The sequence below is a fragment of the Balaenoptera borealis genome (genome assembly GCF_965194805.1).
Source record: "Balaenoptera borealis genome assembly, contig: HAP1_SCAFFOLD_839, whole genome shotgun sequence".
NCBI lineage: Eukaryota > Metazoa > Chordata > Mammalia > Artiodactyla > Balaenopteridae > Balaenoptera > Balaenoptera borealis.
Genome location: NW_028123363.1, coordinates 206,566 through 234,532, shown reverse-complemented (window position 1 = coordinate 234,532; position 27,967 = coordinate 206,566). Strand labels below are relative to the sequence as shown.

Genomic DNA, 27,967 nt, shown 5'->3' with positions numbered 1-27,967 from the left:
GTGAGAACAGTATTCTGCACGTGCTTTTCTAGCCCAGTCATTTAGAAACTACCGATGAAGAGCAAAAGTCTGAGAAACCAAATGTGACTCCTAAGAGGTAGAAAAGCCAGTAGATCTTAGGACAATGTCATAGGACTAAGGAAACCAGAGTTGGAATTGAGAAATAACAAGGCAGCTAGAATTTTAAGGACCAAAATCACAGAGAGAGTAAAGATTCAGAGAACTGAGCTGGATTCAGCAACAGTGTTCCCTTGCAGTATTTTCCATGTATAAATAGGTAGACAAGGCAAGATGCTAAGAAGTCAAACAAAAGCTAACTGAAGTCAAAGCAAAGACTTAGTTGGCTCATAATGCTGAAGAGACAAAACGGGGGTTCAGAACCTATGAAAGATTTCTGGCCCAATGGAAAACTAATGATATGAACTAGGACATTGGAAGTCTCTACATATGTGTGTGTGTGTGTGTGTGGGTGTGTGTGTCTGTGTGTTAGGAAGGTTGATGCAACGTCTACATTGAACCTGATAAAGAAGGAAAATGAGTATGAAGTTGGTCCAGTGACTGAGGTTTGATGGTCCCCTCTGCTCCCTACCTAAGAATAGGAAATTCTCTCCTCAAGAAAATACAGTTGGGCTTCCCTGGTGGCGCAGTGGTTGAGAATCTGCCTGCCAATGCAGGGGACACGGGTTCGAGCCCTGGTCCGGGAAGATCCCATATACCGCGGAGCCACTGAGCCCATGCGCCACAACTACTGAGCCTGCGCTCTAGAGTCCGCGAGCCACAACTACTGAGCCCACGTGCCTAGAGCCTGTGCTCTGCAACAAGAGAAGCCACTGCAATGAGAAGCCCGTGCACCGCAACGAGGAGTAGCCCCCGCCCGCCGCAACTAGAGAAAGCCCACGTGCGGCAACGATGACCCAACGCAGCCAAAAATAAAATATAAACAAAGAAACAAAAAAAGACTTGTCAGAAGTCATTTATCCCCAAATATAGGATTTCTAACATCAAATTTGATGCCTTGCATGTAGCATCATGCTTCCTCTCCAAAGTAATAAAACTGAATTTTTGTAATTTTAAGAATATTAGACATGCCATGTTATATTAGACCTATAGACCTTAATCTATAAGCAGTCATTTACATTTGGAATGAGATCTGTAGACAGCGATATATATTCACTTTTTAGGACTTATTTCCTTCTCAAGCTTCTATTTCTTGCTACAAAGTAAAACGTTTTGTTTCCTGTTAAAGGAGTTCTAGGCATTGTCAGTGGGTAAGGTTTGTGGTGGTAGCCAGAGTACAGAGATCCTGAACGTGGGGACATCCTTTTGCCATTAAATTTCTACTGTGCCTGAAGCTGGGTTGAATAGTTTTAGGCTGTTTGAGGTCCCAGGAAGACTCTTTGCCCACCCAGGGAGCAAAAGGCCCAGGAAAATTTCCATGTGATTTTAGCTGGACCCCATTTACTGGATGATTCATCCCTCCTTTCCTTAATTCCACGCCAGCTTTCTTCACCTAGGTTTTCTCCTTTTCCCGAGACCATTCTTATCGTGATCTCTTGTTTCACCACCTGTGGCTTAGGACCATATTTCTCCAAGTGTGGGCCCTTGAGCAGAAACATCAGTTTGTTAGAAATAGAAATTCGGAACCCACAAAATCTGCTTAGTCAGAAACTCGAGGGGATGGGGCCCAGCAGTCTGTCTTTGACACACCTTCCAGGTGATTCTGATGCATGCTCAAGTTTGAGAACCATTGGTGCAGTAGTTAATTTTTTTTTTTTTTTTTTAGCATTCCTTTAACCTTTCAAAGTGATTTATGAATTTCATCTGACTTACCACCCTTTAGGACAGCATTTTTCTCGCAGTGCTTTGTTTTTGGCCAAAATAAAGGGTTCCGTGGTCAGCTGGCATGGGAAAGACTACATTCTTATGCATACTTACTCTGTGCCCCCCATACCCTACCCCCAAAGTAGGTAAGGATTCTGGGGTCAGTTGCCAGGTTTCAAATTTTAGCTCTATCATTTAGTAGCTACTATTACTGCCACCTACTTACCTTAGTGATCTTTGGGGAAGTTACTTTCCTCTCTGAGCCTTTACTGTCTAGCTTGTAAACTCATGGAATAAAATGGCAATTACTTCTGTAGGAAGTTGTGAAGACTAAACAAAGTCATGCACATACGGTGACTCAGGTGGTGTTTGGCACGTGGAGAGCTTCCTTGAATGTCGTGGATCATACTGGCTATGACCCTTGTCATTGCCAGGACTGTACTAAATAAATAAATAACTCTCCATCGGTTATCTCTGGCGCTTGGCATTTCACTGCTCATTTCTAAACCTGAACATTTGCCATGTGCTCCATTTTTCAATATTATACAAATGAGACTAGTTTTCACTAATAACCCGAGATAAACTATATTTGAAATTTTGCTTATTTCTTCCTTTTGTTTTCTGCCACCAAGCCACTTTCCTATCTGGGGCAGAATATTTCTTTTGATAGTGATTTAATATTTTAAGCCTTTGTTGAAGAATGTTGTCTAAGATGTGTCGAAAGTCTAAATCAACATTATTTCCTGCCTCAGTTTATTTACCACTTCAAAAAATTTCAGGTGTTTTATATCTATTTCTCTTTATAGATACAGAATCTACCTATAGATATAGAATTAATACAGATATCTATAGATTCTATAACTTTACGGTGTTTCTTCTATTAGGTTATTTTTACTTCAGTGTCTGAGTCTATTCTTAATTAAAAATTCCCTCAACCTACCCTATACTTCCAACAAATCCACAATGAATCTTATTTTATTGGGTCTTCTCCAGAGCCTTTGTAGGAGCCAAATTTGGGGCTATTTGGATGATTCTATCTAACTTTGCCTACAGATTCATAGTCGTCCTCAAGAGCATCCAGAACTCTGGCTGGATACCATTCCATCCTGGTGATTTATTTCACTTTTGTCAGTTAGGACGAGTACAACCCTTGCATTTTTCTTTCTTTACTTTAGCATAGTTGGACTGCTTCATAACAAAATTTGTATCCAAATATCCCCTTCAGTAAAATATATCAGAATTTTGATTTATTCTCTTTTCTATCTTTTATTCATCCATGTACTCATGTTTGTAAGTCCAACTGATTCTTGGCTGGCTTTCTACCAATAATAAAAGAAAAAAACAACAACCAGAAAGTCCTTAAATTTTTTTTTTTTTTTTTTAGCATTCCTTTAACTCTACAAAGCGATTTATGAATTTCATCTCTCTTACCATCCTTTAGGACAACATTTTTCTCACAGACTTTTGTTTTTGGCCAAAATAAAGGGTTCCGTGGTGAGCTGGCATGGGAAAGACTACATTCTTATGTGTACTTACTCTGTGCCCCCCATACCCTACCCCCAAAGTAGGTTAGTGATTCATAATTCACAGTGGCATTTTGAAAGATTCTGAGATGTACTGCATAAAGAATCTAATAGATTAACTTTGACCTATTCACCCACCCCCCCACCCCACCCCCCCGCATAAACACCTATCATCATCCCATGAGCTAATGTTGGATAGGACACCTCTGTGACCTTTTGGTTTAGGAGTTTCCTTATTCTCTTTTGGTCAGTCTTTGTGTGTTTAGATGTACTTCTCTTTTTGTCTTTGCTTATTTATTTCATTGCTAGTTAGACTTGCTGGGTCTTTTTTCCTTTTGCATTCTCAATATTCATTTGAAAATTTTGTACTTGAACTTTCTGTAACACATCTTTGAAACGATTCCTTTCCTCTTTCTGTCATCTGGTCTCTGAGTGATTGTCTTTTTGTTTTCATGTTTCTTTAGAGTGTTAGCCCTGGATTGGGTCAGATAACTTATGGGGAGTACTTACAATGAGTTTTAGGTCTTGTACTTGTGAATATTTCTTTTTTCCATTTATGCTTTTCCCATACTTATTTTTTTGATAGGCTTCTGTGACCCAAGTTGAAATTTTATAATAATTTACTTTGAACAACAGAATAACTTTTGTTATCTTTCTGTATTCTATGTTGAAATGGTTATTTTCACACTTTTAATAAGAATGCTACTTTGGTACTACTGGTGGTTATAATGGTTTCAGCTGTTTTTTTAATTTACTTAATAGTTGATGTAAGATTTTTAAGCTTCATTGCTTGTGATAGGGAATTAGCAACTAAAATAGTATGTTAACATTTATATTTTCCAGTGAACCTACTCAGAAATTCACTTTTCCTTCACAGAATTTGGAACAGAACTTCATATTGCCTTGCAGTGCTTACTGCATACAAGCTATGCTCTTGTTTCTGCTTGCAGGCTCTTGCCAGGTGTCATTTTGTCAATGACACCCATTCCTACCACTGCATTTGAAGTTGCAGACCTCCTTCCCCACACTACCTGTTCCCCTCTCTACTTCATTTTTGCCTTGTGTGTTGATCAATATGTAACAAACTATGCATTTTATTTATTCATTGTGTTTGTTCTCCTTTAATACAAGGTGAACTCCCTGAGGGCAAGTGTTTTCATCTGTTTGGTCACTGCTTTGCCTCTACTGTCTAGAACAGTGTGACACATTATGGGTGCAGAGTAAGTTTTTTATTGAAGTACAGTTGATTTACAATGTTAATTTCTGCTGTACAGCAAAGAGACTCAGTTACATATATATGCATTCTTTCTCATACTTTTCCATTATGGTTTATCACAGGATATTGAATTTAGTTCCCTGTGCTGTATAGTAGGACCTTGTTGTTTATCCATCCTATATATAATAGTTTGCGTCTGCTAACCCCAAACTCTCAATCCATCTGTCCCCCACTGAATTCTTGATTTAAAAAAAAAATTTAATCTCAGGAGATGTAGAAAATGCATTCCATAACATTCAGTATCTATTCATGATACAAAATGAACAGACTATCATTAGAAGGTATAAGTATTCAGCAGATGTGATATTTAATGGTGAAACACTGAAAACATTCTTTTGTAATATTGAAACAGGATAAGACACCTTTCACCAACAAGATAAGATAATCCTTCTTTGCAGCATTATATAGGAAGTCTTACACAGGAAGAAAAAGAAGAATTCTTAGCATTGGAGAAGAAGAAACTGCTATCACTAGTCATTGAGGATATCTTGTCCCTGTAGAAAAACCAAAAGAATCTACAGATGAAGTATTCGAATGAATAAAAGTGGTTAGCAAGTATACTGCAAACAAAATCAATATACAAAATCAATTGCATTTCTGTACTCTGCTACAACTATTTAGAAAAGGCAATGAGATACCATTTATAATATTATCACAATTATAAAGTACCTAGGAATAACTCTAGCAAGAATAGGCAACAACTATATGGAGAAAATTATAGAACAAAGACACTTAAGAAAAACTAAAGGAATGGAGAAATAAATCTTATTTCAATAGAAAATTTCAATCCACAGAAGATGTGATTCTCCCCAAATTGTTTTAGAGGTTTTATGAAGCTAAAATGAATTTCCTTCACCTCCCTCCCCCACATAGAACATGCGAGCTGATTCTTAACAGCAAATGGAAGAGTGAATTGGGGATTTTTGACCTACTAGATATTAAGACTCGCTATTATAAAACTCTACCAATTAAGACAGCATGGTACTGAGCAGAAATAAAAATAGATAATTGGAAGAGATTAGAGAAGCCAGGAGCACAGCCGTACATTTATGGTAAAGGGGAATATATAAATATATATGTATATGTTTTGGGGTCAACCTTTAAGTTCTCTTAGCAAATTATAGTTATACATTGCAGTGTTATCAACTAGTCACCATGCTATACATTAGAACCTCAGAACTTATTCATCTTATAGCTTAAAGTTTGTAGACTTTATTTTTTTAGAGCAGTTTTATGTTCAAAACAACATTGAGTGAAAGGTACGGGGATTTCCCACGTACCCCCTGTTCCCACATATGTATAGCCTCCACCATTATCAACTACTCAGCAGAGAAGTATATTTGTTACAATTGATGAATCTACATTTACACTTCATTAGCACCCAAAGTCCATAGTTTACATTAGGATTCACGCTTGGTGTTGTATGTTCTATGGGTTTTGACTAATGACATTATCCACCATTATGGTATCACTTAGTTGGAATCAAAGAGTATGTAGCCTTTCAGATTGGCTTCTTTCACTTAGTAATAAGCGTTTAAAGTTCTTGCATATCTTTTCATGGGTTGATGGCTTATTTCTTTTTAGTGCTGAATAATATTCCATTATCTGGATGCACCAGTTTGTTTACCCATTCATCTACCGAAGGGCATCTTGGTGGCTTCCAAGTTTTGGCAATTATGAATAAAGCTGCTATGAAACATCTGTGTCCAGGTTTTTGATGTGGACACAAGTTTTCAACTCCTTTGTGTAAATACCAAGGAGTCCGATTGCTGGATCGTATAGTAAGAGTATGTTTAGTTTTGTAAGACACTGCCAAACTCTCTTCCAGAATGGCTGTACTATTTTGCATTCCCACCAGCAATGAATGAGCGTTCCTATTACTTCACATTCTTGCAAGTATTTGGGGCTGTCAGTGTTTGGATTTTCATTTTTCTAATAGGTAGGAGCATTGTCTTTAATTGGCGGGGGGGGGGGAATAAAGGAAGTAACTCAGATATTCATTAATATCAATAGAATGATCTTGATTAAGCATGGTCAGTCCCTGAACTAGTGTCCTCCCGGACTGGGGAGTGCAGCGCGGGGCGGGGACTCGCAGAGAGGAGAACAGCGCATCAACCCCAGCGAGAGGCGCGCAGGTCTCGGGATGCGGAAGGCGGGCCGGCGCCGCGCTCCTCTCCGCCCCCGCGAGCGAGACGGTCACGTGCAGCGGAGGAGCTGACCTCCGCGGGCGGGCCTGGGAGGGGCGCCGCGCAGGTGGTTCAGGGTCGCCCGAGACTAGGCGCGAGGCGGGCACTTGCGCAGCGCGGGGCGGAGGGCGAGCCGGGGCCGGAACCGCCGCGGGTGGGGAAGGGCGGGGAGGAGCCTGGGAGCGTGCCGGCCGCCGCAGGGGGAGGGGCGGGGCGGAGCCGCGGCGCGCGCGCCCGTCGGAGGGGGAGGGACAGAGCAGCCATTGGGCGCGCTCAGTGTGGCCGCTGCGAGCGTGGGGTGAGCGTGGACCGCGGCGCGGCAGTGCGACTCCTTCCCGGCCCTTCTCCCCTCCCCAGGCGAGGGCACCGTGTGGCGGCGGCGGGGCCAGCGAGGCCGGAGGAGGCGGCTGTGCCCGGGCATGGTGGTCTGGGGCAACGCGGAAGGTGAGCGACCCCCGGGCCGGCGGCGGGGGTGGGGGCGGGGTGGGACTGGCCTCGCGTCGCCGGGCGGCGGCCCAAGCGCGGGCGGCCTGAGGCGGGGCGGGGGCGGCGCGCCGGCCCGGCCCCCGCGGCTCTTGGTCTCGCGGCCTGGGCGGCCCGCGAGGAAAACAAAAAAAAAAAAAAGAACTTAAAAATTGAGAGTTGCATATATAATAAAATGGCATGAAACTATACACAAGCATTGTCCCAAAACCAGTTTGCTGGTTTTGATACTGTAATATAGTTAGGTAAGATGTAACCATTGGAGGAAACTGGATGAAGCATACATAGGACTTCTCTGTACTATTTTTGCAACTTCTTTTTTACCTCTGATTTTTTCAAAATGAAAAAAAAAGTCAACAATTTTAGTGCTGTTTTCTTGTAGATGAAATACTGTCCCGCCATGAAAGCAATGAATTACTGATAAAAACCGAGGGCTACATCTCAAAAACATCATATTGAATAAAAAAGCAAATAGCATAAAAAGATATAGTATAAAGCTCAGAACATACAACCTAAACAATATGTTATTTAGAGATACAGCTATGAGAAAATTAACAAGAAAAGCAAGTGAATGATAAGACACAAACTTGAAGATAATGTTTATCTCAAAGGACTAACGGAGGGTATGTGACCAAGAAAAGGGATTCAGGGTCCTCAAAGGTGATTGTAATGTTCTTTTCCTTAAATTTTTATTAATCACTATTTTATAACAACTCTGAAGTCTTAAAAATGTATAAACCTGATCTTTAGCATTTAATAATCACCTTTATTGAAAAGAGTAAAATTAAGTGAAAGGTGAATAAAATTCAGCAACATTAAACATGTTTGATAGAGCATATAATTATAAGAGCATCTAAGAGAAGATTGGGTTCTAGTTTAAATTCTGGTCTGACTAATTTGGGGTTAGTAGGTTTTGGTCAGTGGTTTTTGAAGGGCGGTCCCTGGGCCAGCAGCATTAGTACCACTTAGATATTTGTTAGAAACGTAAATTCTCAGACCTTACCCCAGACCTACGCTCTTGGGGAAGGGCCCAGCACTCTCTATTTTAACACAAACCCTCCAGGAGGTTCTGATGTGCACAGACTTTTGAGAGTCACCAGGAAGTTCAACTTTCTCACCCATAAAATTAGAAGATAAAACTAGATCAGTATTTCCCAAAGTGTGGTATATGTAGTACTGATCATGTGCAAGATGTTTTTAAGTGATAGACACATCACCATTTAAAATTTTATTTATTGTAATGTTTGTTAGACTAGTACAGATAGCTTACCAAACCCATAAGTTCACTGATGTTGTGTCATACATTGCTAAGTTAAAAAAAAAAAAGGAAAGGAATCAATTTAATGTAAATATAAATAATAAGGCAAAATAGTAAGGTATGTATAGCAGAAAGTAACACAGCATTGTACATCAACTATACTCCAATAAAAATTTTAAAAGTAAGGTGATATGAGAATATCACAAAATTCCTGGGGTTAGTTCTTAGATATTAAAGTTTCAGTAGTCCTGAAGAGGATCAGTCTTGAAAATATTTTCCATTCTAAAATTCTGAGACTTCATATGCTTGCTTTTCTTACAGATCTGCCTCCTTAATTTTGCTTTTTAAAATTCAAGCTAATACGTTAAAAATTTAGTCCACACAGCTTGTGTTGGGAGAGGAATGGCCTGTTAATGTGCTTTTGTATTGGGGGATACTTATCTGAGATTGAAAATTTAACCATAGTTAATGGAAAGTGTGGATAATTCACATGCGAATCATTAAAATTAAATATATTAAGGAGAAATCTGTTTTGAAAACATAATTTAATTTTAGAAGCACTTTCTTTCACTACGTGTAGTATTTATAGTGGAATAGGCAGATGGTTTTATGTAAGGAAATGAAATGAGGTTTGTGGACAGTAAGAAACATATTTTGATAATTAGGGATTTAGACTTTGAAAAGTCTATACAAGTTATAAACAGCTACAACATGACCGGCCCTTTTGTTAAAAAGTAAATTGATTTATTTATTTATTTTTGGCTGCGTTGGGTCTTTGTTGCCGTGTGTGGGCTTTCTCTAGTTGCGGCGAGCGGGGACTACTCTTCATTGCGGTGCGTGGGCTCTAGGCGCGCGGGCTTCAGTAGTTGTGGCACTTGGGCTCAGTAGTTGTGGCTCGTGGGCTTAGTTGCTCCGCAGCATGTGAGATCTTCCTGGACCAGGGCTCGAACCCGTGTCCCCTGCATTGGCAAGTGGATTCTATACCACTGCGCCACCAGGAAAGCCCCTGACTGGCCTTTTTAACTGGCATTTTAAATAGCTTTTTTGCGATGTAGTTCACATACAGTTCACCCACTTAAAGTGTACAATTCAGAGGTTGTGTATAGCCAGAGAGTTGTGCAGCCATCACCGTGCACAATTCTAGAACATTTCATTACCCCAGAAAGCAACCCTATATCCATTAGCAATTATTCTCCATTCCCTCTACACTCTCAACCCTAGGCAACCACTTATCTACATCTTATTTCTATGGATTTGCCTATCCTGGGCATTTCATATAAATAGAATTTATATTTCATATAAACATAATGATATGTAGCCTCTTGTGACTGGCTTCCTTAATATAATATGTTCAAGGTTCATCCGTATTGTAGCATGTATCAGTACTTTATTCCTTCTTATTGCTGAATAATATTCTGTTCTATTGATATTATATGTCACTTGATGGACATTTGGGTTGTTTGCACTTCTTGTCTTTTATGAATAATGTTGCATGTATGAACATTCATGTACAAGGGTCTGTGTGAAAGTATGTTTTAATTTCTGTTTTATACCTCGGAGTGGGATTTCTGGGTCAGATGATGACTGTGTTTAACATTGTAAGGAACTGACTGGATCTAAAATGCATTCTCATTCAAAGCAAAATTACAAGTTTGCTGAAAACTTAAATACATTTCTGTTCTAATTTATAATAAGGTACCAATTTTGTTTGTCAATGGTTTTATTACAGAATATCTCTCTAAAATGATATTTGGCAAAAATCATCATTAAAATACATGTTTTTGAAAACAGCAGCTTACAAACGGCTGTTCTACATCACAGTTTATCATCATTTATCAAAATTGTCACATCTTCTGTGACATGGTTCTTTCTCTGCATATTTTATCGCTGCCTGTGTCGTTTAGCATTTAGGGGAAAAAAATGTCATGGAATCTGCTTCCTGAGCTGATGATTGAATTCAGATTGTTTTGGTTGACTTTTACAAATAAATTACATGTTAAGAAACTGATGGTAGTTTTTTTTCTAAAATTCTCGTTTCAGCAGTAATAAAAAACATACTTCTAAAATAAAAACATAACATTTTGTAGTCTAGCTGCATCTGACACTTGATATTTTGCTGTGTGGCCCTATTAATATTTTGAAGTTATAAGGAGAGATACTATTTTGTGTAATGAGAATTTATGTTCAGTAAATTGTTAATATTTGACTTTGTCTTACTTTCTTCTAATGCTTTCCTGAAGGCTTATGTACTAAATTACCTACCTTTAGATTTCTTTTTAGGAAAGGTGTTCAAGATATTTCTTTTTCATACCTACTTGTGAAATGAGGTTTTTAGCACCTCCTTGTTATGAAGGAATATTTCTGAAAAAAATAAGATAAACAACTAAATGCAGTGAATAACTGAAGTAATAGAGAAGTGGTAGTATAGAAAAAAGATGCTCCTCAGGGAAGAGAAAGAAAAAATACCAGTTGGACTTGAATGGATAAGATTTACTTAAAGCCTTTCATTGCTGCATGAAGGATAAACAAAAAGAGTAGTAAGGCAGCATGAGGCAATCAGTGTCCTTGTAAAGAAGACAAGAAATATCCTTAATCTCTGAATCTATAACTATATGATTCTACACGTAGATCAGCTAAAATCATCCTTTGTTTTATTTCTAGTAGGGATAAGCTGTTCTATGCACAATATTGTAATGGATGTTTGTAGTGAAGACTTGAAGCATTTGGATCATTTGGGAAGTAGACTCAGACAGGGTTTAGTGTGTAGAATACTTGTAAGCATGTGCCCTTGGGAACAACATAGTGGGAGGGAGGCAGAGGCGTCAGGATTGGGCAGAAGCTTACGTCAAAGTGTCTCCTTGGCCAGCCTTCCAAGAGACGTTTGTTGATAGCTTGGATGTGGGGTATGACAGAAAGAGGTGTCAGGATGATTTCAAGGATTTCAGCCTAACTAACTAGAAGGACGAAGTTGTCATCAACTTCATCCTTTGAAAGGAGGTTTGGTGGAGAAGATCTGCAGTTAGTTGGGCCTGTTAAACGTTCGAGATCTGTAAAACATCTATTGGCAGAGGATGAGTTGGTGAGTCCATATGTGAAACTGGAGCCCAGGAAAGAGGTCTGCAGTATATATAAATATGGGGGTGGTCAGCATAGGATAGATGCTAATTAGACCAGGAGACTAGCTGAGACCACCAAGTGAGCATGTGTAGACTGACTTGAGGATGAGACAGGGCTGAGTCCTGGGACACTTCAGCGCTTAGAAATTGGGGCAAATAGGGGAAATCAGCGGAGGAGACTGGGATGGAGCCCCAGGACCCAGCACACTGCTTAACAGCAGTGGGTAGTAGATGTTTATTTCGTGGATAAATGTCCAAAGGGGAGGGAAAATAACATAGGACAATGATGAATTTTATTTCTCCAGGTAGAATAAATTAAAAGGTGAAAAATAGGATCAACTGTTATCTATCTCCTTGGTGAATGGGTGGGGAGTGAGTCATGGAAATTAGAATAAAAATAGATGTGTTCTTTTCTATAAAAATAGATGTGTATACCTATAAAATAGGAACCGTTCCTTTTAATAAACTGAAGTATTTTTAATGCATTTACTTTCTTTTAATCTTTATGGTACCTATTGTGCTTGTGTGGCTAATTCTTCGAGAAACTGTATAAAAATGTCCCTTGTGTATAGAGATGAATCCAGTTCTTCAGATTGATTATTTCTATTGTTTGTGAATATGCTTTAAGGTAGCACATTAAGTAGTTGAAACTCATTTGAGAAATTATCCTATATTTGTATCTCTCTTCTTTGTACTAAATGACAGAAGAATTTCATTTATATATTTGCTTCCATATATTTGATAATTTACAGTAGAATTTTCATTGTTCTTCATGGTTAAAATTGGTACTAAAAGTGATTTGGAAATTGTGTTGAGCATGTATCTTGCTAAACTATAGAAGACAGACATTTTGTTCAAGGATTTTATATTCTAGGTGAAAAAGTTAAAACATTTATGGAAAGGTACATAAACAATTTTCTTGGGAAAATATACAGTTATGTCATTGAAACTCTGAGTCCTGTCTTACACTGAGTGGGACATTTATTAAAGAATAGACTGAAAGTAGAAATATCTGTAAACTTGAATTTTGACAGAATGAAAGAATAATACAAAAATCAAGCTCACAAACTCAGCTGCCTTGATGTGGATGAAGCTTCTGTGAACAGACAGCTACTGTCCTTGAATAATAGTTCACATATCTTTTATTTATTTATTTATTTATTTTTGGCTGTGTTGGGTCTTCGTTTCTGTGCGAGGGCTTTCTCTAGTTGTGGCGAGCGGGGGCTTTCTCTAGTTGTGGCGAGCGGGGGCCACTCTTCATCGCGGTGCGCGGGCCTCTCACTGTCTCGGCCTCTCTTATTGTGGAGCACAGGCTCCAGACGCGCAGGCTCAGTAGTTGTGGCTCGCGGGCTCAGTTGCTCCGCGGCATGTGGGATCTTCCCAGACCAGGGCTCGAACCCGTGTCTCCTGCATTGGCAGGCAGATTCTCAACCACTGCACCACCAGGGAAGCCCACATATCTTTTAAAGTGAATTAAGCTTTGGTTGTATTGGACCTGACCTGTCGGTGAGAAGGAGATGGCTGAGTCCAGGGAGGCGTGTGAGCTTTCTCAAGACAGACTGGAGTCGCTGGTGACTGAGACAAGTAGTGAAACGTTATTTCAAGGGTTGAAATGTGAATAGGAACCAGTGATTTAACAATGCTCATCTCTAACTTTAAGCCTTTTCTTGAGCCAGAAACCTTGGTTTTTTATGAGAGTTTGAGATTCCCTGAAGATACAACCTAGGTTGGACAGTTACCCGGATCTATTATATATTTAAGCTCAGGAAAGTTATGTGAACTGTGTTACTGCTTCTTGTTTTTGTGAATTTTTGGTCCAGGCTTTCAGAAAGACCTGAGCTGAACTCTAGGACAAAGCTTGTGGTGACCACCATTGCTGTTTCAAGCCACTGTCCTCTGTGTTTCTTTCTGTCATTCAGGAATTTTGTTGTCATAGCTCCTCTATTACTGACGTTTGTGTGTGTGTGTGTGTGTGTGTGTGTGTGTGTGTGTGTGTGTGTGTGTAGGGGGTGTCCTTCATTTGTAAATTCTGTAATCTTTGGACCTTGGATGGAGATGGTAAATACAGAAGTCTTAGAATAGAATTGGTCCCAAACTATTTTGAGAGAAAACGCAAAGCATATTAAAACTTACATTTTCAATTAAAGCATAGGGAAACCATTCACAAAAAGGGTGCAGAAGTTGATGCTGTTGTTTATTGTGTTATATGCTGGTTATAGACCTTCATTTTACGGTTATTTCTCTGAAATGCAGTAAAAAAACCCAAAAAAACAGAAAACAATGCCTAGCACCATAGCAGCCCGTATGAAATGAGGCATATGCTGTTTCTAAGACTCACAGCATGTTTTTCTGATACTGTGTTTGCCCATAAACATGTTGATGGTAGGTGCTGTCTGTGGCAGGGGCGGTTTTCCTATGGAAATCCTCTCTTGAACATACTGGTTTCTGATTCCCCTTGAGGAAGAATGAAGCTCCTTTTTGCTTCCTTAGCAAATTTGATACTTCAGGTATTAATAACATAGCCAGTGGTTGATATGTATCTTGATGACTTACAGGTCATCATGATGGCTGCTCTGTCATAAGTTGCTGTGGTTTCAGAGTACGTTAGAACTCTACGCAGCGTTTTGAGGTGGGAGGGAGCTGAGGTGTAATGAAAGAGAAATTCCCTGCACAGCAGTGGTGATGCCTTAATGATAAAATCATCTTGCTCGGTCTCAAAATCCCTGGGTCTGCCAGCAACAGCATTAGATGTGAAGTCTGACCTGGGCTTCCATTTTGATTTTGCCATTAAAAGCGTTATGACTTTGCCCTCAGCACTTCTGCGAGTCTAGAGGAATGTTAATTACTAAATGAAAACAAATTTATGAGATCCTTTTGATGGAGTAGAGTGTAATATCTGCTGAGTGCCCCAATATACATTCAGCCCTCTAGAGGAGAAGACTTATAAGTGGTAAAGAGTAGGCTGCTTTTGGAGAAGGAAGCGTGAGGTGAGATGGCAAATTTGGGAATACGTTTTCTAAGGAAGGCCTTGGAGGAGGCCATCATTCTGTAAACCTGAACTTGAGATACAGCAGTGTCCGTTTTGGGGATAGGAGGTCTCTGGGGCATTTATGATTGGGAGTGTGTGAAAATACTGATTCAGAGCCAGGAGACCCTGTGACATTGGCTGCATCTAACCCAGGTCTTTCTCATTTAGGGCCCCAGACTAGGGAAGCTACAGTTATCTTCTGAAAGATAGTAAAAAAGATGATCTTGCTGCTCTGAAAGTGAAAGAATCCAAATTTTGGTGAAGAAATGTTTTAGGGACAGGATTGCCCCCATGTTTTTAATATCACTCTTGACTGATTGTTTATTTCGCTTCTTATTTGGGAAAAAGGATATGGAAGTTCAGGTTGGGAAAATTACTTGGAAGAGTTTCTTAAGAATAACCTCATTAGATAGTTTGTGTGTAGATGTGAGAATAAAGTTTTCTTAGAAACAAATGATTTTTTTTACAGTTCAAATATTTTATTTTCCTTAAAGATAGTAGATTTTATAGTTTGAGACTCTTGCTATTATTTAAGCAATAACCAATAAATGTGAGTAAGTAGCAATTATTTAGGAAGAATGATATAATGATGAACTATTGGAAAATATAAAAACTATAGATAGCATTGTGGAATTGGAAGGGACTTATCACCTGATTTTATAGACAGTTTATCTCATTATTCAGCCTCCTCACTGTAAAGTGGTAAAAATATTAGTTGATCCAGAGTTATTTTAAGGAATAAAAGAGAATTTATTCATTCAACAATTATTTATTAAGTGCTTACTAGGCGCTGAGGCACATGCAGGTTCAGAGGATGTGTCTGTGTATTAGAAAGAAGAAAATCCTGGCCTTCATGGATTTTACCGACTAAGAGGCAAGAGGCTTTACCCAGTGATGACAAACGTGATGAGGGCTTCCAGTGTGCTCCCTGCAGTGGTGTTTTAGACTGAACACAGTGCCTGATAGTTGCGGTAGAAGAAGACTAGCACCAATGTGTCTTGGATGCAAAGTACACCCATTATCGCATTTAAATCTAACACCAGGTCTATAAACTAGGTCTAGTTTCCCCCCTTTTACAGCTGAGCAATGTTGTGTTCTTTTAGGTCTGTGATCAAATCATGGTTATTAAATTAATGAGTAAACTTGGACCTAAAGTGTGGTCCAAGGTCTTCAGCCAGATAGTGGCAGAGCTGGCACTAGAACTGGTTTTGACTCAAGCTCAGGGCTCCTTTCATTGTACCACATTGCCCCTCAGAGCGTGCATGGGCAAATAATCGTATGTACCATGGTAGATAGGAAGAGTGCACAGTTTCAGAGATCCCATACTTGCCAATATGAAAATCATTTCACACAGTACAAATAATAACAGCGAAATCAGGGCTGCTGGCATCCTCAGTTTTAATTCCCATCGCTAGTTATATTCAATTATCCAGTGAGATGGACTTTGAGCTGTGGATTTAGTGTATTAAGTAATAGGATCCAACTCGAAGTTTTCTCTGGCAAGCTATTGGCTGTGAAGTAAATTCAAGGCTATTCATCCAAAACGTAAGGTGTCCTGAAGTAGATGTATATGTCATCTTGTCTAACGGGTGGGTTGTGTGAGAGATTTTTCTTTCCAAATTGAGTCATTGGAGACCATTGCTCCTATTACTGCCTTTGAAGTCCTGCAGCTGGTGAACCTTTGGTAGTTGAGATTTCTTTCTCAAAAACCAAAAACCAAAAACATGTATTAGAAGTATTTGTAGTCTAGTTGTGTGTGGGTTACGTGTCTTAATTAGTAAAGTTCTAGTGAATGTCTTGGGATTTTATAAAACCTTCAGTAATAACAACTAAAAATGAACATTTCTGATCCTTTCTCGTGACCCCATAATCAAATCCAAGTCAGTTTCTACTCTCTGCCTGCTATCCTCCAACTCTGAACCATCTTGAAAATACTTGTTTTTTCTAAACATTGTTAGTTTAGGGAGTTACTTGGAGTGAGAGAGTCTCTTTCCTTTGGCTTCCTTTGGGTCAGCAAAGCAGAGGAGTTAGTTTTGGAGGGTTCTCCTTCTATGCATCATCAATTTTAGTCCTTGGCAACGTCTCTAGTCCCAAAGAAATGATGTGGGACTCCCCACGTCTTCCAGAATTTTTAGAAGGCATGTGATGTATTAAGAGTACCTGTGTCTCTTCTGTAATTCATTTGGGCTCTGCAAAATGCCAAAGTGTATCTAATAGAGCAGTACAAGACATGTGCCTATTTTCTTAAAAGTCAACCTTAATTTCGTGTCACTCCAGTCTGCCGCTGGTCTACCCAATAATTAGGATTTTAAGGCTTATGAGTAGTTAGGGGCGCTCCTAGTCCAGAAAGGAGATGCAACTGAAAATATGACCTATATTGGCACTACCACTGCAGTGCTTTGGGTTTAAACATTCATCAGACAAAACTAAACTCTATGAAATGAATGCCAGGAAAGACCAGTCTCATCCTGATTTCCTGTCTGGAGTCTATTGCTATAAAAGGTGTATATGTTTATAATTCCTGCCCCTAATAGTCCCTTGCTTCTGTAGAGCAGTGTTTCTTTCCCAAGCACTTAAATATGTTTGATTTTACCCTTGCACCTGTCGTTTAAGGCAGACACACTCAAGTTGACACACAGTTTTTCTCATGACAAGGACCAGTTGTGATTTATGGCCATTTACAGGATGTCAGTGATGTGGAGAGGGTACATTTTGAGCGAACAAGGCTATATATGTATATCCTTTCACTTGGCAATAAAGAACATGGTAAAAAGCTGTTTTCTTCTCAGTGAAGAGCCCTTAGGCTAACTTCCTATAATGTTCACCTAATGTGTTACTATGTTCAAGTCACCTTAACAAATATTTCTTGAGTGCCTGCCTCCTGCAAGGTATTCCACTGGCTGAAGTGAAAGTTTCTGTGAGAAGCCTGATGTATAGAATTTGGAAGTAAAAAAATGCAGTGTTAGTGTGGGTCTTTACTGCTTTAGTTGAAAAGAAAGTGTTATGAGGTAACCTGTCTTTTCCTTTATGAATTTGGCTTGTTTAGCAAGAAACGTATTAACCAAAGATGAAAGGTAGATTCAGGAACATTTATTCACTTTTGAGTGTAAACTTTTATTTTCACCAGAAATTCCTGAACACCTTGATTATAATAAAGTACAACCCTGATTTTGGCTTTTAGGGCCAAGGATAAAAGATTTCTAGACTTACTGAAGAGTAGATTCTGTGAAAGCACAGACTCCTGATAAACGCTGAGTGCCCTGTAGTCCTCTAGATCAGCGGTCCCTAACCTTTTTGGCACCAGGGACCAGTTTCGTGGAAGACAGTTTTTCCACGGACGGGGGGTTGGGGGTATGGTTCAGGTGGTAATGTGAGTGATGGGAAGCGGCAGATGAAGCTTCGCTCGCTCCCCGCCACTCACCTCTTGCTGTGCGGCCAGGTTCCTGGGGGGTTGGGGACCCCTGCTCTAAATAACTGTCCTAAAAGTGGAAGAACCAGTCTTTTTGTTGATGAGGACCCAGTGGCCTCCATCATTGTAACTACTGTGATATAACCTGTAGTGTGTGATTGATAAATAATTTAATACTGTTGACAGGGGTATTTGTTGCTTACTTTGTACATTTGCAAGCAGTTCTTTCTTCCTCATGATACTCCTTGCATTAATAGTTGAGCGAAATGACATGATGAGTCAATAAGACTGCTTTCCCTGTGACCAGAGTTGTCAGGACAAGTCAAGGTCTAATCAGACATTTTCATTTCATTAAGTTGGACTTTTGCCAGAGCCTTTTGGAAGCCAGCATAACACTTGTTCTTGCAGGTCATTGGCCCAGACACAGTCACATGATTACACCTCCATGCGAGAATGTCTGGGAAATGCTGTTTTATAGTCTTGTTTCGGAATAAAAATCAGGCTTCTGACGTTAAGAAAAAGGCTACTGCTGAGCTACCCCAATTCTTTTCCCTACCTCCGATTTCTTCCTGATACTTAGATGGAAGATCTGGCTGTATTCCTTTTCTTGAACTCTGTGTGGCATACTTGGGTACTTCATGTCCTAGTCTTTCAACCTGAGAGGAGGATCCTTCAAGTTTTTGCAGCTTTCAGCTCCATGAGCTCAGTAGGAGTATCCTTGAAGCAAAATAAGAACAGGGTGTTGCATGCTCTTTTTTTTTTTTTTAATTTCCGATTTTAATGATCAATTTTAGTTATCTATGCAAAGTGATTCATGCAGATCATAAAATTCTTAGAGGAAAAGGAACCCTGGGACAGAAGACATGGGTCCACTGAGGGCGGTAGTCATGGTTTGCAAATAAAAATTGTGACTGCAGCCAGAAGAAGGAACAGTGGGTGCTGAGAAAGGAAATGACAGATAACCATTCCTAGAGGGTTTATTTGGCTTTTGAGAAATAAGTAAACGAAAAGTTCCCTCTGGTTTGCTGCTTTGAGTCTTCCCTTTGAACACATCATCTAGGCAGAGTTGACATAGATGGTTCTTTTAATTTAAAATCTCTGTAGTCTTCAAACAAGGAGGCCCCATGCAGGCAGTCTCATAGATGGTTGTACATGAATTACCCATCTGTCTTCAAAAAAGGGAGTTTCTGATTTCCTTCTAAGAAAAGGATTTGCAGGATGTGGTGGGAATGAGGTGAGCGAGGCCTTCAACTTCCATGCAGTTGCAGACATTTTGGAGGCAACTTGAACTCTTTGGATCATACTTTAATCCCTGATACCTAAGGATGGCGATCCTAATTTCAGCATCTGGGTGGTATTCATGAAAGGCTTCTGGTTGAATAAGTTAGGAAGGATGCTCATATGAATAAACCTTATTATATGCCCCAGTTTCTGGGCAGCCTGCAGTACCGAGTTCTGACCTGGGATTAGGATGCCTTGTGTGGAGCTAGTGCCACTGCAGCTCTTAAGTCTCATCCAAGATGGTTATTTTCCATGTGCTTCTGAGTAGCTGTTTCTTTGGCTTTCTAATAGCATGGATACTCAGCATAATCACAGACTCCTAGATATGGAAGTATCTGAATGATAATGTAGTCTAATTTCGAAAGAAATGAGATGAAAGAGGCCAAGTGACTTGCTTCAAGGTATCTGGTAGAAAAACTGGTGTTAGAACCTTGGTTCCGTGTTCTCAGTCCAGTGCTGTCTTGCAGTGCACTGAATTTCTCAGAGAAAATGAGACTAAAGGCGGTGTTTTTCTATGTCCTCCTTTGCTCCTGGTACTTAACAGACCTGGAATCTACTCATGTATGTGTCAGGTTTTAGATCAGCAATAGGCTCACTGATTATGGAAATAATTGGGGAGATGTGGTATGTGTGAAAGTTTCAGGTAAGCGAGGCAAGGGGTTGTTGTGGTGGATTGGGAGATGTTTGCCAGTTCAACTCACATTTCTGCAGTGCGTGATGGGACTTGGGGCTCTTCTTTCTGTAGCTTATTAACAGATAAGCTGTTTCGCTGCTGGAGCTGCTGAATCTACAATAGCATGAATCAGCAAGAAGGAGGTGTGATTAGTCACGTGGACTTAGGCCTTTCCCATTGCCAAGGCTTGATATATTCACATCTTCCACTTTTTTTTTTTCCTTCCGGTTTTACTGAGATATAATTGACATACAGCACTGTAAAAGTTGAAGGTATATAGCGTAGTGCTTTGACTTGCATACATCATGAAATGATTATCACAGTAAGTTTAGTGACCATTCATCATCTCATATAGGTACAAAATTAAAGTAGAAAAAAAAGTGTTTTTTTTCACATCTTCTGTTTTTTCCTCTTTGTAGAGGCTCATCACATGGAATGATAACATGTTTAGTCTTCTGTGTTACACTTGGTTTAGTCCACGTAATTACATGTAATGTAAAATTACATACAGTGCAAATCAGTCAAGAGGCTATCTTTCCTTCCTCCATCTCTGAGACATGGGTGACCACAGGAGGCCCCTCTGTTGACATTTCTTGCTCTTGTCGTGGCCCTGTTGCCAATCAGTCTAAAACAATATTTTTCTGTGAATTTCTTGTGAAGTTATTTACATGAAAAGTTTTCTAAACGTATGTAATTCAAACTTGATTCTTTGTTTAATGCCAGTGCAATTTTTATGGACTAGAAAAACAATTATATGAATTCTAGATTTTCCCGGGAAATCTATAACATGCAGATCTGAAGTTCATATGGGACCTCTGTCACCTCGTGAGCCCTAGGTAAGGTACAGTGAGGATGGAGAGGTGGATAAAGGAAGGAGTGAGTGATGCTTCATTGGGGAAGGTGAGCAAGGTGGCCAGATAGGTTTGTTTCATGACAAAGAGTGTGATTTAAGCACTTACTTTCTTTTGAAAACATCTCTTTTCACCATCTCCCTATCCTGATATCACAGGAAGAAGGAAAAAACCAAACAAACCTGTTGCCTCATTTCCTAAAGCAGTGATTCTCAAACTTTAATGAACACGCAAGTCACCTTGCCTTTTAGAAGACTGCCGACTCTGATTTAATAGTGGTGGGGCAGTGGTTCTCAAAGTGTGTTCCTCAGAGCAGCAGCTCTGGTTCCGCCAGCCGTGTTAGAACTATAAATTCATGGACCTCGCCTGACCTGCTGAATTAAAATCTCAGAGGATCGGCCTCAGAAACTGTTCTTACACATTCACCAGGTGATTGTTGTGTACCTTGAACATTTGAGAATCACTGCCATTGAAGCTATTCTCTTGGGATTTTCCCAGGCCTCTGGTATTTGCTACTCTGTGATTGGGCCTTGGTATTATTCCCTTGCTATTTAGCAATTGAAACTTTTGGGCAGAGATTTTACTTGAGGCTCCTGACTGGATGTTAGTGTCCAGCAAGTTAACTGGCTCTATTAAAGTATGTTTCTTAGTCCTTCACCACTCTCTCTGTTATAACCCTGATACTTTGTAAAGCAAAGATGCCATTTCATGGAATCATGAACATCAGTACCATGGCTAGACACCATACATAACATGGCGATTGGGTAATACCTTAAAAGGTAGACTGAAAAAGAAACCGACGAAATAAAACACCCCAGAAGAAAACGCTCTTGTAGATTTTCAGGGGTTTTACATCTTAATATCAACTGAGTCCCAATTCACAGATAGTTTCAATCATATTAATAGCCAGTGGGCGTTGTTACCTAGGTTCTATGCCTGCTTGGTTCAGATGAGTGCAAACATGCTTAGCAGTGCCTTTACCAGTGTTGCCATTACTGGTGAAGGAAGAATATTTTATAATAGGGATTGGATTCTCTCAGAAGTCAGTTTTCTTAAGGTATTTGCAAAGGATGAATGTTACCTCCTACAGTGTTTCAAGAGCTCTAACTTTAATTTTCTGAAAGTTTTATTGATTTCTTCCAAAGGCTATAGCTGGAGAAATACGCACTGTATGTTTGTCAGATTGGTTACAGGGTCTCCAGTATAGGTGGGCTGAGGCTGTGTTTGTGCTTTTCCTCTGGGAGGTTTTTCATCTTAGAGAAAGGATCCATGTGTTTTGTGAATCTCTATAAAGCAATGAGAGGAGTTCAAAATGTATTAGAGTATTCGACAAGTGCTCCAAAGAGGGCTATTTGGGCACAAGGTCTAGATGCTAATGTATTATGTTCTTTGAAAACAGCTTAAATGTAAGTACATATAAGAACCCTAGTTAAGATTTAAGGGTAATGCTGTAAGATCTCTCATAAAGGATTCACAAAAAGTGCTGCAATTTTGTAACCTTTCCAGAAGCAATACAGTGTATGTTCACCCCTCATTTGCAACTTGAAGAAATTTATCTAGTTTCTGCGGAAAATTGAAAAGAAGCAGATGCTTATTCCTAAGCTAGAGTTTTGAAGGCCAACAATTAAAATAAACATGTCTCTGCCAAAACTTGAACTAAATTAAAAAATTTAGCATATAAATTAAAGCTTACTTAAAACTAAATTTATCAAGGAAATACATTTGTTTTGCATTACTGGTTTCAATTATTGTGAAAAGGCTTCATTTTTATGGAACACTGAAGATTTTTCAAAGTTTCCAACAATTTATTAGACAATTGCACCACTGAAAATGAGTTACGAGTGTCTGGCTTAAATGTATGAACTATTAGCACATCGTTGATGAGCTTAGAGAGTGATGTTAAAGCAGCCATTATCCTCCTGCAGGTTCATGTTCCTATTCCCAGGGGACTGTAAGAAACTGGTTTGTAGCCTGAAAACAGATAAAGCTGTGGGCTGAGGATATACATAGCATCTCTTCTCTACTATTCGTTTGTTCTTTCTCTTGGGAATCTGAATTTTGGGACATTGCTGATGAATTGCTGTCAGGCATGGGTACTCTTAGTTTATTGCCATAGAAGAAGAGAGAGATTACTTCCTTGTTTGCAGTACCTGTCTGCTCTAGTCCTGTCTGTACAGTGTTTCCTAATTAATATTTCCTAAACACCTACCTCATAACTTTTTTTCATTTACTAAATATTTATTTAGTTCTTGTTTTCCCAGCTTTCTTGAGGTATAATTGACAAATAAAATTGTATATATTTAAAGTGTACAAACTGATTTGATACACCTAGACATTGGGAAATACTGGTCCTGATCGAGTTAATTAACATTTTCATCACCTCACATAGTTCCCCTCTACCCCCATACCCTTGTTTTTGTTTTTGTTCTGTTTGGTGGTGAGAATGCTTAAAGTCTGTTTCAGCAAATTTCAAGTATACAAGACAGTATTATTAACTACTGTAACCATGTTGTACATTGGATCCTCAGAACTTATTCATATTCTTCTTAAAAGTGAAAGTTTGTACGTTTGACCAACGTTTTCCTGTTTCCCTCATCTCCCAGACCCTGGCAAGGACCCTTCTCTTCTGTTTCTATTAGTTCAATTTTTTTTTTTTTTTTTTTTTTTAAGATTGCACATGTAAGTGATACCATGCAGCATTTGTCTTTCTCAGTCTGACTTTTTCCATTTAACATAATGCCCTCCGAGTTCATTCATGTTGTCACAAATGACAGGATTTCCTTCTTTTTTATAGCTACATAATATTCCATTGAATATATATACCACATATTCTTTCTTCGTTCATTGATGGACACAGGTTTCCTTATCTTGGCTATTGTCAATAATGCTGCAATGAACATGGGAATGCAGATATCTCTTTGGGATACTGATTTCATTTCCTTTGGATATGTATCCAGAAGTGGGATTGCTGGATCATTCGGTAGTTCTATGTTTAACTTTTTGAGTAACCGCCATACTGTTTTCCATAGTGACTGCACCAATTCACATTCTCACCAACAGTGTACAAGGGTTCCCTTTATTCATATCCTCACCAAGATTTGTTATCTCTTGTCTTTTTTCATAATAAACATTATAATAGGTAGTGAGGTCATATCTCATTGTGGTTTTGATTTGCATTTCCCTGATGATTAGTGATGTTGAGCACCTTTTCATATATCCGTTGGTCATTTGTATGTCTTCTTTGGGGAACTGTCTATTCAGGTCCTCTGCCCACTTTTTAATTGGAATTTTTTTTTTAATTTTGCTATTGAGGCATATGAGTTCTTTGCATGCTTTGGATATTAATCCCTTATCTGATAGGTAGTTTGCAAATGTTTTCTCACATTCTATAGGTTGCCTTTTCATTTTGTTGGTTGTTTCCTTTGCTGCGCAGAAACTTTTTAGTTTGATGTAGTTCTACTTGTTTATTTTTACTTTTATTGCTTGTGCTTTTGGTGTCAAATCCAGAAAGATATGGCGAAGACCTATGTCAAATAGCTTACCACCTATGTTTTCTTCTAGAAGTTTTATGGTTTCAGGTCTTACATTTAAGTCCTTAATCCATTTCAAGTTAATTTTTGTCTATGGTATTCTTTCGCATGTGGGTATCAATTTTCCTAACACCAGTTATTGAATAGACTATCCTTTCCCCATTTTGTGTTTTGGGCACCGTGGTCAAAGGTTAGTTGACTGCATATTGCATCCCACATAACTATTTTCCTGAAAACTTTCATTTACTCCTGTTTGCTGTGCCAGGATTCATGGCCCTCAGTTTACTGTTCTATTTTCATTGATCCCTAATCATCACTCTGCTTCAGTCAGTCCAGTGATTTTCCTTCTTCCACCTCATCTCAGGTTCATGCAAAGTAGCTTCTTGGGCAGAGTTGCCTTTTCTTTCTAAACAGGTCCAGTCAGATCATCACGTATGACTGCTTGTACATATAGAGGAAGGCAGACTATCAGGAGAAAACTATTTTAGGATTCTATGTTATAAACATTTTAACTAAAAAACTTTTAAGTTTAACGAGTTCATGCTTCTTAAAAAGAAAGTGCTGAACACAATTTAATCCTTTCTAGATAAATTAGAGTGACATTATGCACAGTAAAAATAAGTTGCATTGTAGTGATTTCTACTAGACAGGTAAGGTATTAAGGACTAGTTGTCCCTGTATTAAATGAACCTGGGCTGTGTCTTTCTCATTGTTTTGTACTCTCTAATTTTTAATGTTTTTTTTCTTTTGTTTTTTCTCTGTTGCTGTCAGTATCCTTACTGCTGAATCTGTCTCTAAATAGAAGTACTTTCGTTTCTGATATAATTTTTTTTAATTTATTTTATTTATTTAATTTTGGCCGTGTTGGGTCTTGGTTGTTGTGTCGTGTTGATGCTGTGGCTTCCCCTCCTCTCCCTGTCTTTGGGGAGCGACCCTTTTGTTATTCCTTTACGTAACATTTCTGGTATTTCAGGCGGGAGCAGATATAAGTGTTTATGCTCATTCCCCATATTTACCTGAAGGTTCTCCTCTTTCGCTGGGCTGGTTGCACCGGCCTTTGGTGGCTACTGCATTGTCCACACCTCAGGCTGCCCTCCTGGAGACTGTGCGCAGGGATGTAGGGCTGCAGGGCTACTAGCTGTGGCAGGAACGAGGCGACGTTTAAGCATGGGCCCTGGTCTGAGCTACAGCTGTTGAGCATTTGCTCTAACGCGTATTAGCTGTGTGTCCTTGGACAAGTCACAACCTCTCTGTGTTTCACCTGTGAAATGGGGGTTATAACAACACTTACCTGAAAGGTCAGCTAGATAGTGCCTGCAAAACACTTTGCTGCTTCCAGCACAGAGTAAGGGCTCAATAAATTGGAGCAATCGTTATTATTATTAATATAATTAACATACTATCGTATTTCTCAGAGATAAGAACATCTCTGTATTATCGTCATTACATCTGAGATTAGACCAGATAAAAACAAGACCCAATTATAATAATTTCTACCATGGGTCTTCTACCAAGACCCATGGTAGAAATTAGAGAAAAGTCCAAATGATTTCCACCAAGTTATGTATTAAATCGTTTATTTATAATTATATTATTATTTATCATTTTATTATGTTATTTTATTCTTTGCTATTTATTTCTGTATCTAGTTATTTATGAAGCACCTGCTACGTAGCTGGTGCTATATACCGTAAGCCCCATGGGAACCAGGCCACAGAAGTGTGAAAGTGCAGACTCTGTCTTTAGGGAGCTTACATTTCAGCCAGAGAGAATAGTTAAAGAACAGCTAAATACTGAGTCATTAGTTACTGGCTGAAGTGAAACAGGGATGAGCAAGGAGATGGTATGGGGGTTAGATGAGGGGAAACGTGGCTTGGGGGAAGATGTGGAATTGGTCTGGGCTTGGAGGATGAGGCAGGGCCAGATGCACCAAAGGAAGGACAGGGTCAGAAGCAATAGGAACCCCTTTCCCCACCCAGAGAGGGAGGGGAAGCTTTGTGTTTGCAGATCACAGTGAGAAGTGGGTGGGGGGGGGGCCAGGGGCCGCAGAGGTGGGGTGTAAGGTTGGACGTTGAGGTGTAATCAGATTGTGAGCGGCTTAGAAAGAGGGGCGGACGGGCTGGCAGTTAACGTGGCAGACACTGGCTCTCTGGGCAGGAGGATGGCGGGGCGGATGGTGCAGCAGGTCCCTGGGGCTTTACTCCGGTCCCCATCTCACCCTCAGCAGAAGGAGAACTCAGAGGGAAAGTTTCCAAACTCGCCTGAGAAGCTGAGTGATGGGATGAATGAAAAATTGATGTGGGTCATAAATATTGTAGGAGAGAATGCACCAGATTCCCTTAAGGGTAAAGTTCAGGGAGAAACCTACTGCTGCGGAGGGAAGGGGTTCCGTGGGGGAGAGAGGGGGAGGAGGGGGATGCCCATCGGGGGTCCCGCGGTGCCACTCCCAGTATCCGGGGCCCCTGGGTCCTTGGAGAAGCTGCTGCTGCTCAGCGATGCTCCTGATGGAACAGAACGGCCAGTGTCCATTTGGTGAAGGGCATGGGGGCAGAGATGCTCCGTCTCCCTCAGCCTCAAGGCTGCTGCCCTGGATTCCTTTCAGCTTCCTCAAGGGGCGATGCAGATGTGACCCCAGAGAAGCTGAGGTCTCTGCTGAGCTCGCTGATGCTGGCTGACACTGGATAGCCCTCCTTTTCCACCAGCCCCACAAGCTCTTCCTCACAAGGCTCTCCATGGGGTCTGGGCGGAGTCCACAAGTCTCTGTGACCCTAGGTGGTCCCCTAGAGGTCAGAGTTCCGGGGCTCTGAGTCATTTTCCTGGTTGCCTCTTTGCTCCACATGCACCTCGGAGCACTGGTGCAAAGATCTTGGTGATGAGTCTTTGCATCCAAATACCTGCTGGTGAACTTTCTTCCGAGAAGGAGCACAGACAGTGAAAGGAGGGAGGCGGAGCCTTAATGCTGGCTCAGGGGGTCAGCCCCCCTGCCCGCATCCCCAGTGGCTTCTCATCACCTGTCTCTGGCGGTTTATTTCAGGAACACTTGAGATGGGCGTGTAGTGGGAGGGGAGTAGTTACAAGCAACCAAGGCAGGGGTGGGGAGCGAGAACAGTCTTGCTGGGTGGTGGGCTGATAAACGTTCACCAGCTCTTGGGGGTTGGGGTAAGGGAGGCACCTTGACTGGCAACGTCTGCTGATTTCTGTGTGTTAACACTCTCACTGTGAGCCAGGTCATGTCACCAACAGGATGCCAGGCGACTAACACAGTTCCCCAAGATGTAGCAATAGACTCACCCAAGCTGGTAGGCACATGCCTGGCCCCACTGTCTTTGGAGGCTTAGAAACCTGAGTTGCCATCGTGCTTTCTACCATCAGCCACAGCGAGACTGGGTATCTTGCCTCCCTGTCCCTCAGGTGGCCAAGAGTTTGCCTTTCTCTGGACCCACGGTAGGTTATCATGGTAGAAATTAGAAACTGGAAAGCCAGGGGAGCTTTGGAGAGTCCCTCTGGGCTCACTGACTGCTGATGGCATCGG

General features: G+C 40.3%; 3 protein-coding genes and 1 long non-coding RNA gene across 6 annotated transcripts in view; 3 read left to right on the top strand and 1 right to left on the bottom strand.

The window, feature by feature from the left end:
- Positions 1-27,967, top strand: part of LOC309621681 (ELKS/Rab6-interacting/CAST family member 1-like) — a 123,849-nt gene that overhangs the window by 92,144 nt on the left and 3,738 nt on the right. The gene's annotated exons all lie outside the window — the stretch shown is intronic.
- LOC309621679 (uncharacterized protein) overlaps positions 1-27,967 on the top strand; it is a 46,480-nt gene that overhangs the window by 14,888 nt on the left and 3,625 nt on the right. The window contains exon 3 of one of the 2 annotated variants that reach the window (XM_082409051.1): positions 4,295-4,956. The exons of the other annotated variant lie outside the window; for it this stretch is intronic. Within the exon in view, the coding sequence (XP_082265177.1) occupies positions 4,295-4,469 (175 nt within the window). The 3' untranslated portion in view covers positions 4,470-4,956. Of the gene's footprint in view, positions 1-4,294; positions 4,957-27,967 lie in introns of those variants that run through there. 2 annotated transcript variants of the gene reach the window in all.
- LOC309621680 (uncharacterized protein) overlaps positions 7,072-27,967 on the top strand; it is a 46,238-nt gene continuing 25,342 nt past the window's right edge. The window contains exon 1 of one of the 2 annotated variants that reach the window (XM_082409053.1): positions 7,072-7,250. The gene's annotated coding sequence lies outside the window, so the exon portion shown is untranslated. The remainder of the gene's footprint in view (positions 7,251-27,967) is intronic. The other variant, XM_082409054.1, reaches the window with a different exon arrangement.
- LOC309621686 lies at positions 8,032-26,467 on the bottom strand. Its single transcript, XR_014240157.1, has 2 exons — positions 25,452-26,467; positions 8,032-22,876 (listed from the first exon to the last, which is right to left on the bottom strand). It is a non-coding gene; the product is annotated as an uncharacterized lncRNA (long non-coding RNA).